Genomic DNA, 20,128 nt, shown 5'->3' with positions numbered 1-20,128 from the left:
TGGAAGCAGGCAGGCAATGTTTGTGCAGCCGAGCACGGAGCATTTAGGCACCCAGCAGAGTCCCAGCTCGCTGCTAATGGGCTGTCAGCAAGGGGGATGTGTGTGAGGATGATGGCTAACACCTACTGAAGGCTCCTTGCTGGGCAAGATCCCAGCCTGAGCCCCAGGCACCGCAGGCCAGAGTGCTGTGCAAATCCATTCCCTGCAGGTGCCAGTCAGACAGGAGCCTCTCCTCGTAGCCCAGGTCTGTCAGGCTGCAGAACCCCCAGGCCACCCCAGCCTTCAGCCGCGCAGAGTACCTGGCACATCCAGGTCGTCCCCGTTCCTCTCACTGTCTCCATCCTCCTGCCCATCTGCGTTCTGCTGCGTGTGCTGCAGGCTCAGCTTGTGGCACACCTCGAAGGCCTGCCCCACAGTCCGGACAATGCGCATGGCCTGGCTCTGCAGGGGGAGAGGGGGAGAGGGGGAGAGGGGGAGAGGAGAGAAGAGCAAAGGAGAGGAGAGAAGAGCAAAGGAGAGGAGGGAAGAGCAAAGGAGAGGAGAGAAGAGCAAAGGAGAGGAGAGAAGAGCAAGGAGAGGAGAGGAGAGGAGAGAGAGCAAAGGAGAGGAGAGAAGAGCAAAGGAGAGGAGAGAAGAGCAAAGGAGAGGAGAGAAGAGCAAAGGAGAGGAGAGAAGAGCAAAGGAGAGGAGAGAAGAGCAAAGGAGAGGAGAGGAGAGCAAAGGAGAGGAGAGAAGAGCAAAGGAGAGGAGAGAAGAGCAAAGGAGAGGAGAGGAGAGCAAAGGAGAGGAGAGAAGAGCAAAGGAGAGGAGAGAAGAGCAAAGGAGAGGAGAGAAGAGCAAAGGAGAGGAGAGAAGAGCAAAGGAGAGGAGAGAAGAGCAAAGGAGAGGAGAGAAGAGCAAAGGAGAGGAGAGAAGAGCAAAGGAGAGGAGAGAAGAGCTGATGTCCCCAGCCTGCTGCAGCTCTCGGGGGTCTCTGTGTGCTGCCACAGGGCCTGTGGCCCCAGGGCTTGCATCACCAGGGTGTTCCAGGCTGCCACCTGCAGAGCAGCAGGGGGTCCTGCCCCAGGTGTCCCACTGGGACCCTGCCATGGCAGGGTGTGCATGCCAGCATCTTTACCTTCTTCTTGGATTTGAAGACGTTGCACCTGAAGACGTTGCTAGAGCCATCCCTGGCAATGTAGCTGAAGATCTTTAGGTCCTGGGAGTCGTGAGACACGTAGAATATCCTGCCAGGACAGAAAAGAAGGAAGGGTATCATCCACAAGGGCACATACTGCCCACAGAGCCCAGGAGACAGACGAGACCACCGCCAGCGCTTCCCAGGGCACGTCCTGGGGTGCTGGCAGATGCCCAGCCTCTGCAGCATGTCCCTGCTAAAGCCCAGCAGAAATTTTTTTGGCAGTGGTTTTGCCTGGGCTGGGAAAATTAGCCTGCTGACTCAGCAGCAGCAGCAGGCACTTTGTGAAGGCAGCACAGGGCTCTCTCTGCTCAGCACCCCCAGGCCCAGGCTGCCAGCCCAGGAGCTCTCCATGGACAAACCTCATTTCTCTGCCTTGCCTGTTCAGAGCAACAGAGGCTGTTCCTCACTCCCCACTCAGCTTCCCTGGGCCACATGCTCCCTACCCATAGCTTTCACCAACATGATTAAAGGAAGAGAGCTGAGGACTTTCAGAGAGCAAAGCAAGGAAGGGGAGCTGCCCTGCATGGGGGTGGTGGCAATTCTCCATGGTCAGCCCCCAACACAGTGCCAGTGTGACACCCAGGCCTCACTCAGCAGGCTTACCTGTAGATGGGGTCATGCATGACAAGCATTTTGTTCTCATCCCAGGCCCATTCTTTTTTCTGCAATGAAAAAAGCTGAAGATGAGTACGTCAGATGCTGCCCTTGAGATCAAGGACAGGGCAGAGACAGTCCAGATGGATCCGAGAAGCTCTCATCATGGCTCTGCTGCTGCTCCCTTGCAACCCTTTAATGAGGGACAAGTCCTGGGGTCCAGCAATGTTCCACATCACCTCCAAGAAGGGCCCCTGAGCCCCTTCTACACTTGCAGTAGGGCTGGCTCAGTGACCCTGCAGGAACAGGGCTCATCTGGGGCTGATTCCAGCCCATCCTTCCCCCCCACCCTAGCCCACAAGCTTCCCAGAAATTCAAGGATGCTGCAGATCTCTGTGTGCTCTGAGGGGAGGGCTTCTGCTGCAAGGCACCATGGCTGCAGGGACCAGAGCTGCCTACCTTCTTCTTCTTCTTCAGAATGACTTTCACACCATCCACCGACACAATGAGATTCACTTTCTTCTTCTTGATATTCTTGGCTTTGAACTCATACTGCAGGGGATGGAAGACAACACCTGAATTAGCCTTCCTGTGCCAGGAAAGCCCCAGGGAGGGCTGAAGAGGCTCTGATGGGAAGGGGTAAGAGGGACAGGGAAAGCTTTCCCTGACACCCACAAGCCCCCTGCTAAGCTCATGCCCACATCAGCCTCCACATCCATGCCAGGGCCTGGCAGGGACACTTTTTGCCCCAGCACCTGGAGGAACATATCCCACATATGCCACAGCAATTTGCTCCTTGGATGCAGATAATACTTTGCTCAGTTGGAAACATTAACTTGTGTTTCCAAGGTACCTACTCTGCCCCTCTGAAGTCCCTCCCTAGCCCTGCCACCTCCCCAGCCCTGCCAGCCCCTGGTGCTCGGCAGCCTGGCCAGGTCTGCCCCTCTGGCTGGTTGCCATTGCTGAGCTCTGGTATGGGAAATGGCATTTTGAGTGGGGCTTTTTTTGGGCTCAGCATAACACTGAAGGTGATTGCTGAGGGCTCTCTGAACCTCTCCAGGGGAGAGGGGATAATGCAATTACCCACTTCAATTACAACTCACTGGACAGGAAAAAAAAAACAACAGGAACTTTCAAAGATCAGTGATCAAACACAAAGCTTTGGTGTGGCCCAGGGAAAGAGTGAGGTTGCCCAAAACCCATCCACTTTAGAGTCTTACAAGCAGGGAAGGGGCTGCCAAGGGAACAAGCTAGATGTTGAGCAGCCCCCTGCTGTAGGATTTTCAGAGAGCCCCATAAGTATCATGGGTGTACCCACATCAGGTGCCCCATGTGCTGGTGCCACATCACAGTATCACACTACAGTAGAGGCTGGAAGGGACCTCCTGAGATCACTGAGTCCAACCCCTCTGCCAGAGCAGCATGCACAGGAATGCATCCAGCTGGGTTTGGAAAGTCTCCAGAGAAGGAGACTCCACAACCTCTCTGGGCAGCCTGCTCCAGGGCTCTGTCACCCTCACTGTAAAGAAGTTTCTCCTCATTCTGAAGTGAAACCTTCCCTATTCCAGTTTGTCTCCATTGTTCCTTGGCTTATTGCTGTGCACCACCCAGAAGAGCCTGGCCCCCTCCACTTGACACCCACCCCTCAGATACTGATAGACATTGATCAGATCCCCTCTCAGCCTTCTCCTCTCCAGACTAAACAGCCCCAGGGCTCTCAGTCTCTCTTCATAGAGGAGATGCTCAAGTGCCCTAAGCATCCTCCTGGCTCTCCCCTGGATTCTCTCCAGCAGGTCTCTGTCTCTCTTGAACTGGGGAGCCCAGAACTGGACACAGGACTGCAGGTGTGGTCTGAGCAGGGCAGAGTAGAGGAGGAAAAGAACCTCCCTAGCCCTGCTGGCCACACTTTTGATGCACGCCAGGATCCTATCGGCCCTCTTGGCCACAAGGGCACTTTGCTGACCCAGGCAGAACTTGCTATCCACCAGCACTCCAAGGTCTTTCTCTGTGGAGCTGCTTTCCAGCAGGGCAGCCTCTAACCTGTCCTGGTGCCTGCTGTTATTCCTCCCCAGACGCAGGACTCTGCACTTGTCCGTATTGAACTTCATAAGGTCTGCCTGCAGCCAGCTCTCAGCCTGTCCAGATCTCACTAGATGGCAGCACAGGGCACCCCCCCAGGTTTTGTATCATCAGGAACCTGCTCAGGGTACTCTCAAGCCCCTCAGCCAGGTCACCGATAAAGATGTAGGGGTGCCCTGCACAGCCATGGGCAGAGATGCTCTGTGCGGGCCCAGCAGCAGAAAACCCTTGCACCCTGTACCTCACACACCCCAGGAAGAGCAATTTCATGTATCCTCCCACGCTTTTGCCAGCCTCTGGGAGGGACTTTTTAGGGTGTCAGGGAGTGATAGGACTGGGGGGAATGGAACAAAACTGGAAGTGGGGAAATTCAGATTGGATGTTAGGAAGAAATTCTTCCCCATGAGGGTGGTGAGAGACTGGAAGAGGTTGCCCAGGGAGGTGGTGGAAGCCTCATCCCTGGAGGTTTTTGCAGCCAGGCTGGAGGTGGCTGTGAGCAACCTGCTGTAGTGTGAGGTGTCCCTGCCCATGGCAGGGGGGTTGGAACTGGATGGTCCTTGAGGTCCCTTCCAACCCTGACAATTCTGTGTTTCTATGGTTCTTGCTGCAGAGGGAGCACAGGGCAGGCACCCTGGTGCAAAGCCTTGCCTCCAGCCCCCGCTAACCCTCCGTGTGACATTTCCAGCACTGCATGATGCATTAACTTTGGCAGCCAGAGCCAGCAGGCAGGAAAAGCTACTGGCCCTGACCTGAGATCAGATGATAAAAGACCTGAAAATACAATTCCTCAAAGCCATTTTCACATTGCTGAAGGGGGGTGGGAGATGTGGATGACTCAGAAAAACAGTGGTGGGGGGAACACAACTCTCTGCTCTCCCCAGTGCAAGCTGTGCAAGCCCACTCAGCTCTGGGGCTGAAGCCAAGGTGCCAGGCTGGAGAAAGCAGAGCTCAGGCTCCCATCATGGCTACAGCCAGCCTCTAAATCCCCAGCATGTGCCACTGGCAGGGCTCACTCCTCCTGGAGAAGGGTCTTCACGAAGTCCCACGAAGGCAACCAGGGTGGGTTTCCAGGGCCCATCTCTCCTATTCTCATTCCATGTTTGTTACAAGCAGAGATGAAACTGCATCCAAGAGCCTCTTCTCATTCATGTTGATAAAGAAGTGCAGGGTGAGTGCCCAGAGGATGGAGCCAGGCTCTGCTGGGTGATGCCCAATGACAGCACAAGGGGCAGTGGTGGAAGATGAGGCATAGGAAGTTCCATGGAAACAGGAAGAAGAATTATTTCCCTGTGAGGGTGACAGAACACTGGAACAGGCTGCCCAGGGGGGTTGTGGAGTCTCCCTCTCTGGATGTGTTCCTGTGTGATCTGCTCTGGGTGCTCCTGCTCTGGCAGGGGGGTTGGACTGGATGAGCTTTGGAGGTCCCTTCCAGCCCCTAACATTCTGTGATTCTCTGTGCCTTGCTGAGGCACCAGACCAGTACCGAGATCACAGCAGCAGAAATGCCTTGGTTCAGCCCAGAAACAGGGAGCTGCAGCCCAGCTGCCTTTGGAGGAATTAACCCAGCACCCTGTGAGCTCCACGTGTGGTTTTTGCAGGAGCTGGGAGTTGAGCTGGATGCTCTGCATAGCACCCAGAGCTTCTGCACAGCCCCTTGGGGAGCTGCAGTCTGATTGATTGGTCCTAATGATTGCTGATCACAAACACCAAGGTGCATTTCCAAGAGGCTGGAGCCCGGGGGGTTTCTATTCTGGGCCATCCCCAAGTGCTAATTAAGGTGGGCTTGGAGGAGACAGCAACCCTGAAAAACAACTCAGGGTGACAGAGACTATTTTTAGCCTGGTTTTGGGTGAACAGCAGCCCCAGGGCAGCACTGCAGACAGGCCAGAACATTTCAGCAAAGATGCTTCCCAGCCCTGGCTTGCACTTCAGGGACAAAACCAACACAGAGCTCCTCAGAGAGGCTTCTGCAATCCCAGGCTGCAGAGGAAGGATTCTGCCCGGGCTTGCCCCGAGCCTGGCAGAGGGAAGTGCCATGGGGAAAGCTGTTCTGCCACTGCCACACTGCAGCCAAAGTCCCCCTTGAGCTGACAGCTGATGGCAAAACTCCCACAAGAACCACAGGGAGCCAGGAAGTCAAATTCTCAGCAGGGCTGACCAGATTTGTTAAGCCCCTGCTTAAATCCAGGCCTTTACCCCAGTGCCAAGAGAACCAAGCTGCTTTACCAGCTCAAGCCCTGGGCTGAGAGAGCTGCTGCACAGCCTTGCCCCAGCCACTGGAACAGGCTGCCCGGGGCGGGGGGTTGTGGAGTCTCCCTCTCTGCAGATATTCAAGACCTGCCTGGATGAGTTCCTGTGTGATCTGCTCTAGGTGACCCTGCTCTGGCAGGGGGTTGGACTGGATGATCTCTGGAGGTCCCTTCCAGCCCCTGACATCCCGTGGATCTGTGAAGCAGAGCTCGTTAGTGCAATCACTCGGAGGAGCTCAGACGCTCTCTGGGCTGCGTTTCCCATGCATCAAAGCACAGCTCTGCCCAATAAAGCACTAATGAACTCCATGCCCACTGGGACTTTAATGAAGCACTAACCATAATTTAACACAAATTAGTGAGGAAGAGGACTCCATGAGATGCAATCCAGCCCAGCTGCACCTCACAGCCCTGGGCTGCGTGGGGCAGTCACACAGAGTCCCACAGGCCAGGCTGCTGACTGGGTGGGTGGGAGAGGGTGGCTTTCAAATTTGAGGTGGGGGAAATAGGTGCAGGAAGGCAGAAAAGTAGAGAGAGAGAGGGAGGCAGCAGACTGAACCAAAATGGAGCTCTGCAGAGCCCAGCAGGGCCACCAACTGTTCCTGTGCTGCCTCCCTCCCACTTCCAGCCACCATCTGCAGCATGCTCTGCCTTGGTCACAAGGCTAATTGAGCAAACCAGAGGAGCTTTCACCCCCAAGCAGCAGCTTTGGCTAAGGTCAAAGGCAGCATGAGGTTGGCACAGTTCTTTTAAGTGAGATTTGAGCCATGCAGTCTTTGAGGGATCATAGAATCACAGAATTGTCAGGGTTGGAAGGGACCTCAAGGATCATCCAGGTCCAACCCCCCTGCCATGGGCAGGGACACCTCACACTACAGCAGGTTGCTCACAGCCACCTCCAGCCTGGCTGCAAAAACCTCCAGGGATGAGGCTTCCACCACCTCCCTGGGCAACCTCTTCCAGTCTCTCAGCACCCTCATGGGGAAGAATTTCTAACATCCAATCTAAATCTACCCATTTCTAGTTTTGTTCCATTCCCCCCAGTCCTATCGCTCCCTGACACCCTAAAAAGTCCCTCCCCAGCTTTCTTGTAGGCCCCCTGATGAACCCAAAGCTGTGCAGGGCAGAACCTCCTGGCTCACAGCTCAGCAGTTCCCTTTAGCAGTGGCAGCAGCTGCCACCACCAGTGCCTTGCCATGCTGGGATGCTGCTCTCTGGTTAGGGCAGGAGAAAGGCACATCCCACCATGAGTCCTGGCACACCCTAACAGCTCCTCTGAGGGCAGCAGGTGATGCTCACAGCCAGCCTGAGGCACCAGGTGAGGCATTAGCCCAGGAGCAGTGCTTGGCTCCAGGCTGGGTGCCCTGCATGCACCCTGGCTCTCCCCAGCCCACAACAGGGAGCTGGCCCTATGCTGCCTCCCTGAACTCCTCCAAGGCAATGGCAAATCCTTTCTTTTAGCAGGCTACAGATGCCACTAGGGGCCTTTCGTTCCTGAAAACTGCTGGACATCTCAGCTGGTGTCACTGACAGGCCTGCCCTTGCTAACCCCAGCCCTGCAAGCCCATTTACTAATGGGGCACTAGGAAAATTTCTCTCTGTCTGGCTTGGAGCTATTCTTGACCACAGCTGTGGCAACCCTGGGCACAGAGATCTTCCAGGTCTGCCCACGCTTGTCAACATCCCTGCTTCTGCTGTGAAACACAGAGAGAAAGCTGAAGAGGGATGCAAAGCATTAGAGTTTTAGCTTTCCCCCTTTGCTGTGAGGAGAGCAGGGGTGATGGTGGGAAATGCCATTCAAGGGAATCTGAGAGCATCACCACAGCCACAGCTGCTGCTGCTGCATCCAAAACCCATGGGGACCAGCTGAACCAGAGGAGAAAACTTCCATGTTTCACAGAATCACAGACTTGGTTGGAAGAGACCTCAAAGCTCACCCAGTCCAGCCTTTGACCCAGCACTGAAGGGTCAGTGCTACACCATGTACCCTAAGCACTAGCTCCACACACTGCTTGAACACCCCCAGGGATGGTGACTCCAGCACTGCCCTGGGCAGACTATTCCAGTGTTTGAGAACCCTTCCAGTGAAGAAATATTTCCTAACATCCAGCCTGAACCTCCCCTGGTGCAGCTTGGAAACATTTCCTCTGGTGCTGTCGCTAATACCAAGGAGCAGAGGCTGCCCCCTCCTCACTCCAACCTCCCTTCAGGGAGCTGTAGAGAGCAATGAGGTCTTCCTCAGCCTCCTCCAGACTGAACATCCCCAGTTCCCTCATATGCTCCTTGTGGGCCAGGTGCTCCAGGCCTTTCATGAGCCTTGTTGTCCTTCTCTGGACAGGCTCCAGCCTCTCAATGTCCTTCCTATAGTCAGGGGCCCAGAGCTGAACACAGCACTCGAGGTGTGACCTCACCAGTGCTGAGTTCAGAAGGAGGATCACCTCCTGTCCCTGCTGCCCACCCCGTTTCTGATCCAAGCCAGGATGCCATTGGCTTTCTTGGCCAGCTGGGTACTGCTGGCTCATGTTCAGTTGACTATCAACCAACACCCCCAGGTCCCTCTCCAAGTTTCAGCCTTCCAAACACACATCCCCAAGTCTGCACCTTACCATGGCGTTGTTGTGACCCAGGTGCAGGACTTGGCACTTGAAATATTGGACCAATGCTGGGACAAGCCTTGCTTGGAACAGACCCTGCATCCCCAAAAGACACACTAAAACCCACAACACTCCTGCTAATGAGCTGGGATTCAACTCTTAACTGCATTGGTCTCCCTTGAGGGAACACAGCCAACCCTAGCTCTGCTCAGGAGAGTTGAATCCCAGCCTTCTGCTCAATAAAGAAATGATACAGAAATAATTAGCCAGCTTGGGATCAAGGAAGGAAAGAGGATTTGTACAACTTCCCTATGATCCCCTCTAGCTCCACATTGTTTCCCTGTATTACTCATAACTAAATGGTATAATGGCCAGAAGAACTTTCTTGACCTTCATCCCAGGTAGCTTGCCCACCTTAGGCACAATTCTGGATCTTTAAATCTCTGCCATCATACTACAAGGTTGGATTAATTATATTAAGTATTTGCCATAGCAATGTGGCAATCCCAGAAGACAGACAAATAATTTCAAGGAAATGCACAGAAAATGGCAAAAGGAACAGAGGAACCTGACCTGCACAGCTCTGTGGTTGGACTCCAACTGAAGCTGTAAGCACTCTACTAATTTTTTTTAAGCAAGGATTGAAAATGGACATTTCAGATATGGCAAGGTTGAAAAATAGAAGTGATTAAGAGAAAAAAAGGAAGAGGTTAAAAAAAAGGTGATCTCACTAATGAAAAAGAATCACAGAATGTTAGGGGTTGGAAGGCACCTCCAGAGATCATCCAGTCCAACCCCCCTGCCAGAGCAGGATCACCCAGAACAGATCACACAGGAACTCATCCAGGCAGGTCTTGAATATCTCCAGGGAGGGAGACTCCACAACCCCCCTGGGCAGCCTGTTCCAGTGTTCTGTCACCCCCACAGGGAAATAATTCTTCCTCCTGTTTCCGTGGAACTTCCTATGCCTCAACTTCCACCACTGCCCCTTGTGCTGTCATTGGGCATCACCCAGCAGAGCCTGGCTCCATCCTCTGGGCACTCATCCTGCACATCTTTATCAACAGCAATGAGGTCACCTCTCAGGCTCCTCTTCCCCAAGCTACATATCCCCAGCTCTCTCAGGCTCTCCTTGTAAGAAGATAGATCACTTGTGAACTCCAACCAGCTAATTAGTGAGCAGAGATTATCCACAGGCTCACAGGATGTCAGGGGTTGGGAAGGGACCTTCAAATATCATTGAGTCCAACCCCCCCTGCCACAGCAGGACCATAGAATCCAGCACAGGTCACACAGGAACACATCCAGATGGGTGCAGAAAGTCTCCAGAGAAGGAGACTCCACAACCTCTCTGGGCAGCCTGTTCCAGTGCTCTGGGAGCCTCCCAGTGAAGAAGTTCCTCCTCATGTTGAGGTGGAACCTCCTGTGCTGGAGTTTCTGTCCACTGCCCCTTGTCCTATGCCAGGGTGCAAGTGAGCAGAGCCTGTCCCCTCCCTCTTGACCCCCAGCCTTCAGATATTGAACAACATTGATCAAATCCCCTCTCAGTCTCTTCTCCAGACTGAACACCCCCAGGGCTCTCAGCCTCTCCTCACCAGGCAGTTCTGCAGTCCCTCATCATCCTGCTAGCCCTGCCTTGGACTCTCTCCAGCAGATCCCTGTCCCTCTTGAAGTGGGGAGCCCAGACCTGGATGCAATATTGCAGGTGAGGTCTCACTGCCCACAAAACCAAACCAGTCCACCTTCCTCACCTCCATCAGACCTCAAACATCCATTTGGCCAGAGCACGAGGGCCTTGCCATTGACCTCGGGTGAGTGGGAGTCTATTTTCCACACCTGCCTTTTATGCAGAGCTGGCTCTTTAAATAAGGACTGGAGGTGGAAAATGATGCCAGCTGCTGCAAGCATTGCTGCCCAATGCATCCCAACTGGCAGAGCATTCAAATTGCCCTTTCTGGAGAAGAGAGCAACATATGTTGCTTAATAGAGAGCGCCTGTAACCCTGTCAGCTTGGAGTAAAATTGTGTGTGAATCCCAGGGTGGGAGGGGATGTGTGAAAAGCATGGAAAAGCTCCTTAGAAACCTGTTATCCAACCCTGCCACTCTGCTTCCACGCAGCAGAAGTGTAAGGAAACTTGTAACCACCCACTGCATGTCAGGTTAGGCAAGGGCTGGGAGAGAGGGTGGCTTGCTGGATTCATCTAGAACAAGAGGGAACAGCCTCAAGCTGCCACTGGGGAGGTTTAGACTGGACATTAGGAGGAATTTTTTCATGGCAAGAGTGGTCAGGGATTGGAATGTGCTGCCCAGGGAGGTGGTGGAGTCCCCAAGCCTGGCTGTGTTTCAAGGTGTTTTGGATGTGGTGCTTGGGGCTATGGTTTAGGGGTGAGCCTTGCAGAGTAGGGTTCTGGGTTGGACTTGGTGATCCTGAGGGTCTCTTCCAACCTGAATGTTTCTGTGATTTCTGTCATCATCCCTGCCCAACATTCAAAAGCTTCTGAAATAAACTTAACCTGAATAAAAATGCCCTCACCTGGGGCATTTAGCCTGAAGAAGAGAAGATTGAGAGGGGATTAATCAATGTCTATCAATATCTGAGGGCTGGGGGTCAAGAGGGAGGGGACAGGCTCTGATCACTTGCACCCTGGCATAGGACAAGGGACAATGGATAGAAACTCCAGCACAGGAGGTTCCACCTCAACATGAGGAGGAACTTCTTCACTGGGAGGGTCCCAGAGCACTGGAACAGGCTGCCCAGAGAGGTTGTGGAGTCTCCTTCTCTGGAGACTTTCTGCACCCATCTGGATGTGTTCCTGTGTGACCTGTGCTGGATTCTATGGTCCTGCTCTGGCAGGGGGGTTGGAGTGCATGATCTCCTGATGTCCCTTCCAACCCCTACCATCCTCTGATCCTGTGATCATTTCATTCCAGCCCATCTAACCTGCAGCAGGAACAGATGTAAGCCTGCTCCACTAGCACTCTCCCATCAGCATGGCAATGCTATGTGGTCAGCTTGTGCAGAATGCGAAGAAACAGAAAAAACGTTAATGGAAGTTCCCTTAAATGCATTGAGTTGGCCCTGTCCCCCTTCTACCCTCTCAAAAAAAAAAGAAGGAGGTTTAAAAGAGATATACAAACATGTCCTGGTGACAGGGCAGTGGGTCTGAGAATTCAGAATCACAGTGACATTCAGGTTGGAAAAGACACTCAGGATCAAGTCCAACCCAGAACCCTACTCCACAAGGTTCACCTCCTAAACCATAGCTCCCTAAACCATATCCCCATATTCAGGTGATAGGGAAAAAGCAATTTCCCCGAGATTCACAGCTCAGGAAGCAGGGTAAAGAGTCTGCTCTAAGAAAAAGCATATTTTTTGGACAGAAAACTGCTGTTTCTTGACCAGACAGAGCATGGAACTCTGAACAAAGCTGGATCACACAGAGCCCCCCTTGCTGAACACAAAGGGCTGGCTGGCAAGGACCCTGCAACAGGAGCCGCCTGAGCTCTGCCTGTGCTGATGCCTCTGAGGCTCTCCCACAGCTCTGCAACTACTTCATCACAGGAATGAAACCACAAGCACAAGGCTGGCAGGGGAGAGGGCAGGGTGCTGGGAGCCAGTGCCCACCTCCCTTGGCACCCCACAGCAGCCCCTCCTCGCCGCTGGCCGGTGCAGCAGCAGCTAATAAAATACCTTTACAGTTAGACTTTAACCCAAGGTCAGCTGAGGCTAATGAAAGCAGGGAGACGTGGCAGGCTAGCAGAGGCTTCCCCAGTGCTGTGGGCACTGTTCTCTTGATGAAGAATTAACTTATTATGAAGTGACAGCCGAGCCTGAGTTCAATCAGCACAGGCTCTACGGCTCCCAGAATTAATGACTGGGGAGGGAAGCCACAGACCTCACGATTTCTGCTGCTGAAAACGCAGGGGATGAAAGGAAGGCTCAGCCCTGGACAGCAGGTCAGGTAGAGCCTGCAGGAGGGCAGCCTGAGAAACCTTGCAGGGGACTGCCCAGGGAGGTGGTGGAGTCACCATCACTGGAGGTCTTTAAGAAAAGCTTGGATGTGGCATTGGTGACAATGGTTTAGCTGATGTGGTGGTGTTAGGTCATAAGCTGGACTTGATGATCCCAGAGGTCAGCCTCAGTAATGAGGCAGGTCCAGCCTCAGTAATTCTGTGATTCTGTGATCCTACCAGCAGTAAGAAGGAGGAACAGCAAACAGCAGCACTGTGCAGGGGACAGGGACTGTGCTTTGCTGAGCACAGAAGGAAATGGCACCAACCCCGGTGCCCTTGGATGACTCACAGCTGCCCACGAGCTGTGTGGGAAAGGGAACTGGAGAGGGACATGGCTCTTTCCTGGCCACGGTGCCAAGCCACCCCAGGGACAGGCACAGGAAACAGGGAGCCAAAGAGATCCAGGAAGGCAGCACGTGCTGCCTGCGAGCCCTTTGTGGGGTAAACACCACCTGGAGCTCAGCACTAGGGTCCAGTGGGACTGTTAGGAGCAGCCTGCAGTCAGGAACTTCTCTTCTCTCCTTTATTTCCTCCTAGCACACTGTTAATGGGAGGAGGAGCATGACTTCCAGAGCTGCAGCACGCAGGCAGCACAGTGAGCACAAGACCACAACATGCCCAGATGTCCTGGGAACCAAAAATGTCTTGGGCCAAAAGGCTGGGAAAGGCCCCACACAGGGGAGGCACACATGGCACAGAGCTTGCCAGGTGCAGAGATGCTGTGCACTGGGACTGGAAGCACACACAGAGGATGTGGCAAATGTGACTGTGCCTGAGAAGGGCATACAAGCTGCAGCCCACCTTGCAGGGTGAGCTGGAGAGCACAGAAACATGCAGCAACAAGCCCAGGAGCACTTCTGCAGGCAAAGAAGGGGTACAGAGAGGGACTTCCCAGATGGGTTTCTGCAGGGGCTGCTGACCATCCAAGAGGAGCCTGACTATCTCAGCTAAACCACAGAATGCAACCAGTAACTCTAAATACATCAACAGAGAGAAAAGAGCACTGGAGAGGAAAAGGAAATGATTTAAAATACAGCTTGGGCACAGCAGCAGACATGCACCCTGGGCAGGAGGATCAGAAGAGTGTTCCTAACCACCCCAGCCAGCCAGGTCTGAGAATAGCAGGGTTGTGTCCAGCAGACAGCTGGGCACAGGCTGCCACACAGCTGGGAACAGAGGCTGTGACTGTCCTGAGAGCCTGGCTGGAGGAGAGCAGAGCAACCAGGGTCCCTGCCAGCAGGGCACCCAGGCACAGAGCATTACTCCCTCCCACTGCCCCTGCTGTGGGTTGCTACCCTGAAAGCAGGAACAGCACCTGCCAGCCTGCCCTGGCCCACATCTCCCTTGTGCATCACCGCAGCTCCGCTGTGGCAGCAGCAGATGCCAGGGGATAAAGTGGCTGGGAAGAAGGATACCTCCCAGGAGGGTGATCAGCTTCATCTGAAGGCATTTCTGAGCAGGGCTTCAAAATATCTGACAGCTCACTCTTTCTGGGCTGCACTTCACACCCACAGGGGACTCAGGCTTGCTGGAGGGGAGTGCATGGAGTACTTGCTTAGTTTACTAACCTGATCAGCAATAAATGGACTAAGCCCCATTTTTGGAAGACTGCCTGAAGGTACCCCAGCAAAGTGCTGTGCTGCTGCCCCTACTGAGCCCCTTGGCATGCAATCCCACAGCACAGAATCAGAGAATTGTCAGGATTGGAAGGGACCTCAAGGATCATCCAGTTCCAACCCCCCTGCCATGGGCAGGGACACCTCACACTACAGCAGGTTGCTCACAGCCACCTCCAGCCTGGCTGCAAAAACCTCCAGGGATGAGGCTTCCAACACCTCCCTGGGCAACCTCTGCCAGTGTCTCACCACCCTCATGGGGAAGAATTTCTTTCTAACATCCAATCTGAATCTACCCATTTCTAGTTCTGTTCCATTCCCCCCAGTCCTATCACTCCCTGACACCCTAAAAAGTCCCTCCCCAGCTTTCTTGTAGCCCCCTTCAGACACTGGAAGGCCACAAGAAGGTCTCCTCAGAGCCTTCTCCTCTCCAGACTGAACAGCCCCAACTCTCTCAGTCTGTCCTCATAGAAGGGGAGCTCCAGCCTTCTGCTTGTCCTCATGGCCCTTCTATGGACACCTTCCAGATCCTTCCTGTAACAGAGGCTCCAGAACTGGACACAGTGCTCCAGGTGGGGTCTCAGCAGAGTGGAGCAGAGGGGGAGAATCTCCTCCCTGGCCCTGCTGGCCACACTTCTCTTGCTGCAGCCCAGGCTCTGCTTGGCTCTCTGGGCTGCAAGTGCTCACTGCTGGCTCATGTTGAGCTTCTCATCCACCAGCACCCCCTTTTCTTCAGGGCTGCTCTCAAGCCAGTCCCTGCCCAGCCAATATCGGTGCAATATTGCAGGTAAGGTCTTAGTAGGGCAGAGTAGAGGGGGAGGAGAACCTCCCTGGATCTGCTGGACACACTCCTCTCAATGCACTCCAGGACCCCATTGGCCTTCTTGGCCACCAGGGCACATTGCTGTCCCATGCAGAACTTGTTCTCCACCAGCACTCCCAGGTCCTTCTCCACAGGGCTGCTCTCCAGCAGATCACCTCCTAACCTGTACTGCTGCAGTTTATTCTTCCTTCCCAGCTGCAGGACTCTGCACTTATCCTTGTTGAACCTCACTGGGTTCCTCTCTGCCCAGCTCTCAGTCTGCCCAGGTCTCCCTGAATGGCCAGGCTGGAGAGCTGGGCAGAGAGGATGCTTTGTTCTTGGGCTTCATGATGCTTTTAAAAGCTCTTCCCTGGTTCCTCAGTGCTCGGATTTGGACATGTGGGGGAGCGTGGCTGTGAGGTGCAGGTGGTCATCTAAAACAAGAGATGCTTTTGGGTTTGCACTGCCAGGGTCAGGGCCTCTTTTCCCACCCAAGCTGAGGTTTAATTTGGGTAACCGCCTGTGACGGCAGTGAGTCCTGATAGCTATGAATGGGAACAGCACTAAAAATACTCAACGTGGGGAGAACAGCAGAGCAGAGCTGCTTTGAAACCATCCCCAGATCACAGCACATCCATTTAGCACACAAAACAGCCTTCCAGCAACACCTGAATGTTTCACAACAAATGCCTCTTGTTCCTCGTGCTGTTCCCAACCAGACAGCAGGTATCTGCCTCCAGCCTCCCCTCGCTGCACCTCCGAGTCCCAGGAGCTGAGCTGCCAAACTGGGACACAGACAGAAGACATCCTCCCAGGAAATCTCAGATAAACCAGAACCACTAAAAATTAAATCCATATCAACCACAGGGTTAAAGGAGAAAGCTCCCCTAGGCAACAGCTTATTCTCACCTCCCCAGACTTCCATTTACAAGATGATTTACCTCCCTTACAAGAAACCCTTAGGGATCCACACTTGCCTGTCCCAGTCTCCAAGTGGCTTTTTTTTGGTGTTTGTTTTTTTGTTTTTTTTTTTTTAATTAAAAATAAATAAATAAATTAAAATCAGAGACTCAAAGGAGATCTGAGACACATCAGGGTCTCTCTGCCTCCCAAGGCAGCTTGCAGCTGCTCTGCATGCTGTGGAAGCCCAGTGCTGAGCAGAGGGATGCAGCAGCACGGTGCACACACAAGGGACCCCTGTACTCAGCTCTGGTGAGGCCACACCTGGAGTATTGTGCCCAGCTTTGGGCACCTCAATACAAGAGAGATGTGGAGGTGCTAGAGCCAGTGCAGAGCAGGGCAAGGAAGCTGGGAAGGGCCTGGAGAATAAATCTGATGAGGAGTGACTGAAGGAGCTGGGGATGATTAGTGTGAAAAAGAGGAGGGTGAGGGGAGACCTCATTGCTGTCTATAACTTCCTGAAAGGATATTGTAGAGAGGCTGCTGCTGGTCTCTTCTCCCAGGTAATTAGTGATGGAACAAGAGGGAATGGCCTCAAGCTGACACTGGGTAGGTTTAGACTGGACAGTAGGAAGAATTTTTTCATGTCAAGAGTGGTCAGGGATTGGAATGTGCTGCTCAGGGAGGTGGTGGAGTCCCCAAGCCTGGATGTGTTTCAAGGTGGTTTGGATGTGGTGCTTGGGGCTATGGTTTAGGGTTGACCCTTGCAGAGTAGGGTTCTGGGTTGGACTTGGTGATGCTGAGGGTCTCTTTCAAGTTGAATGTTGCTGTGATTCTGTGAAGCAGCAGCACAGTGCACACACAAGGGATGCAGGCAGCAGAACAAGAGCAGCTTCCAGCAACAGCCCTCAGCTCCACCCAGCAACAGCTCATCAAAGCCACCAGGAGCTCCCTGTGCTCCTTATTGCTCACTTCACTGGGGCTTATCTAATAGCCAGCTGGGAAGAGAATGCTGGGGACCCCATCCCAGCACAACCATGTAATTTCTCCCCCAGCTTGAGCACATAGAATCATAGAATTGTCAAGAATCATCCACTTCCAACCCCCTTGCCATGGCCAGGGACACCTCACACTAGAGCAGGTTACTCACAGCCACATCCAGCCTGGCTGCAAAAACCTCCAGGGATGAGGCTTCCACCACCTCCTTGGGCAACTTCTTCCAGTGTCTCACCACCCTCATGGGGAAGAATTTCTTCCTAACATCCAATCTGAATCTCCCCATTTCTAGTTTTGTTCCATTCCCCCCAGTCCTATCACTCTCTGACACCCTAAAAAGTCCAAGCAACTGCTCTTGGGCTGGGAAAAGCAGTGCTTTCCAGCCTGGCATGAAGGAGATTGTGCCAAAGGCTAGTCCTCAACTCTAAATATCTCTAAACCCTGTTCAGAAATCCAAGGAAGTGCTAACAGCACAGACTGGCCCTGCGTGGGAGGTGGCAAGCTCCCATCTGCCTTCCCATGCTGCCATCTGCAGTGACCAAGCCTGGCACGTGGGAGCTAACCGGTGCGTGGGTGCCAACGGGATACTGGTCAGACTGGTTGCAAAGGCAGCCAGGCTCTGAGCTGCTCCCATCAGCCAAGGAAAACAAGCAGCAGGCTCTGCACACATCTGCAGGCAGTGGCTTTCACACTGCTTTTTACAGGCCTGGAGAGGGAAGACCAGAGGTGAGTGGCACAGGGTTTTAATACTTCCCACCTGTCACTGAACTGGGCAGAGCACATTCCTAGGACACCCCCCACACCTGAGTGGCATTTGTGGTATTTTTAATTAGGTGCACATTGGGTCAGCCCATGCAAGGCAGGGGCAGTGGCTGCACGAGCTGCCTGGCAATGAGGCTCCTTGCAGTCACCCTTTGAAGAAGGTAAGGAGCTACCAGGGCTTAGAAACAGCCTCTGGGTCATTCAGCCTGCAGTGGGTTTGAGCCCATGTGCTAGAATGAGCTTGGCAAGAAAAGCACTGCCAGTTCTGCCATGCCCCTTTACAGCAATCCCTAATTAAACTCCTGCCTCCTCCTGGCACTGGCAGGACCCCATGCCCTGGGGACCACGGGAGAGCTGGGTGCTGAGCAGAGCAGGCACTGCCCACCTGGGCACCTTCCTCCACCCCAGCAGGAAAACAAAGTTGCTGTGTTCAAGATCACCTTGCTTTCCCAAATGATATTGGTTGGTTGGTTTTATCCTTTTCTAAGCCAGCTCCTGCCTTAGGGCAACTGAGATCATCCCTGCTCACAGAGAGGGGACTGCAGGCAGGGCTGACACCACAGAAGGGCACAGAACCACAGAATCAAGCAGGTTGGAAGAGACCTCCAAGATCACCAAGTCCAACCAATCACCCAACCCTATCTAATCAACCAGACCATGGCACTAAGTGCCTCATCCAGGCTGCTCTTAAACACCTCCAGGGACCTCGACCCCACCACCTCCTGGGCAGCACATCCCAATGGCCAATCTCTCTGTCTGGGAAGAACTTCTAAGGTCAAGCCTCAACTCCCCCCTGCACAGCTTGAGACTGTGTCCTCTTGTTCTGGTGCTGCTTGCCTGGGAGAAGAGACCAGCCCCCACCTGGCTGCAACCTCCCTTCAGGTAGTTGTAGAGAACAATAAGGTCTGCCCTGAGCCTCCTCTTCTCCAGGCTAAACACCCCCAGCTCCCTCAGCCTCTCCTGGCAGAGCTGTGCTCCAGACCCCTCCCCAGCCTCATTGCCCTTCCCTGGACACGTTCCAGCATCTCAACATCTTTCTGGAATTGAGGGGCTCAGAACTGGACCCCAAATGCACCCTGACTGCAGGCAACAAGGAGAGGAGCACTGCAGGAACACAGTCAGGCAGGGCTTCAGGAAGGTGTCAGCTCAGCAAGGCTGTTCACACCCCAGGTTATGAAAGACAGGATTGATTCTGGTGGGGTTCCACTGCTGCTCCCCAAGGAGCTGCTCTCCCACAGTTGCACAAAAAGCTTGAGTCAGAGCAGTTGAGAAGGCAGAGTAGGACAGACAGGCAGAAGAGCAGTGACAAAGCCAAGGCAGGCAAGCTGGTAACACTGTAACTAAATCAGCAATTACGAAATTCAGACAATTAATAAAGCATGAATGAGCAGCGGCAGCCTCAAACGCTTAGCGCATCAGAAACAAGCCAGCCCTGTGGGGCTCATTAGCTGCTGGCAGTGCTCAACCATGTCTCTGGGTTGTAACTGGAGGTAAAAAAAAAAGAAAAAAAAAAAGAAAAAAAAAGAAAAGAGGTAATTATTCATATCCCACTTGTTCCAAGGTTCTCCATTTCAGCAATAAGGGATGCAAAGCACTAGAAGTCATTCACAAAATGCTGCATGTGAAAATCACCGAGTCTGTCATAGGAGGGAAGGCTGAGAGCTCGGTTTGTGCAGCCCTGAGGAGAGAAGGCTTAGGGGAGACCTCATAACCATGTAAAGGACACAAAGGGTGGCTGTCCTGAGGAGGGGCACTCCTTTTGTACAGAGTCCCAGTGGTACTGGGCACCAGTTGCTACTGGGGAGATTCAGACTGGATGCCAGAATATTATTTTTCCACCATTCGAACTATTAGACATTGGAATAACCTCCCAAGGGAGGTGGTGGATTCCCCTACATTAGACAGTTTGAAGGCCCAGGCTTGACAGGACAGCTCATCTGAACTATCACAGAATCATTCAGGTTGGAACAGACCCTCAGCATCACCAAGTCCAACCCAGAACCCTACTCTACAAGGGTCACCCCTAAACCATAGCCCCAAGCACCACATCCAAACCACCTTGAAACACCTCCAGGCTTGGGGACTCCACCACCTCCCTGGGCAGCACATTCCAATGCCTGACCACTCTTGCCATGAAAAAATTCTTCCTACTGTCCAGTCTAAACCTACCCAGGGGCAGCTTGAGGCCATTCCCTCTTGTTCTATCACTAATTACCTGGGAGAAGAGACCAGCAGCAGCCTCTCTACAATGTCCTTTCAGGGAACTGCAGACAGCAATGAGGTCTCCCCTCAGCTTCCTCAAACTAACCATTCCCACCTCCTTCAGTCACTCTTCATCAGAT

The 20,128-nt window shown here is 53.4% G+C and overlaps 1 protein-coding gene across 2 annotated transcripts in view; it reads right to left on the bottom strand.

Annotated features, from left to right (window-relative positions):
* NOS1AP (nitric oxide synthase 1 adaptor protein) overlaps positions 1-20,128 on the bottom strand; it is a 58,774-nt gene that overhangs the window by 8,534 nt on the left and 30,112 nt on the right. Inside the window, exons 3-6 of one of the 2 annotated variants that reach the window (XM_054384640.1) lie at positions 2,234-2,326; positions 1,784-1,857; positions 1,118-1,226; positions 300-441 (exon numbers count right to left, since the gene is read on the bottom strand). In XM_054384640.1, coding sequence (XP_054240615.1) covers positions 300-441; positions 1,118-1,226; positions 1,784-1,857; positions 2,234-2,326 — 418 coding nt within the window. The remainder of the gene's footprint in view (positions 1-299; positions 442-1,117; positions 1,227-1,783; positions 1,858-2,233; positions 2,327-20,128) is intronic. The other variant, XM_054384641.1, reaches the window with a different exon arrangement.

The sequence above is a fragment of the Indicator indicator genome, chromosome 10, assembly GCF_027791375.1.
Source record: "Indicator indicator isolate 239-I01 chromosome 10, UM_Iind_1.1, whole genome shotgun sequence".
NCBI classification, from domain to species: domain Eukaryota; kingdom Metazoa; phylum Chordata; class Aves; order Piciformes; family Indicatoridae; genus Indicator; species Indicator indicator.
This window is presented reverse-complemented; position numbering and strand designations above follow the sequence as displayed.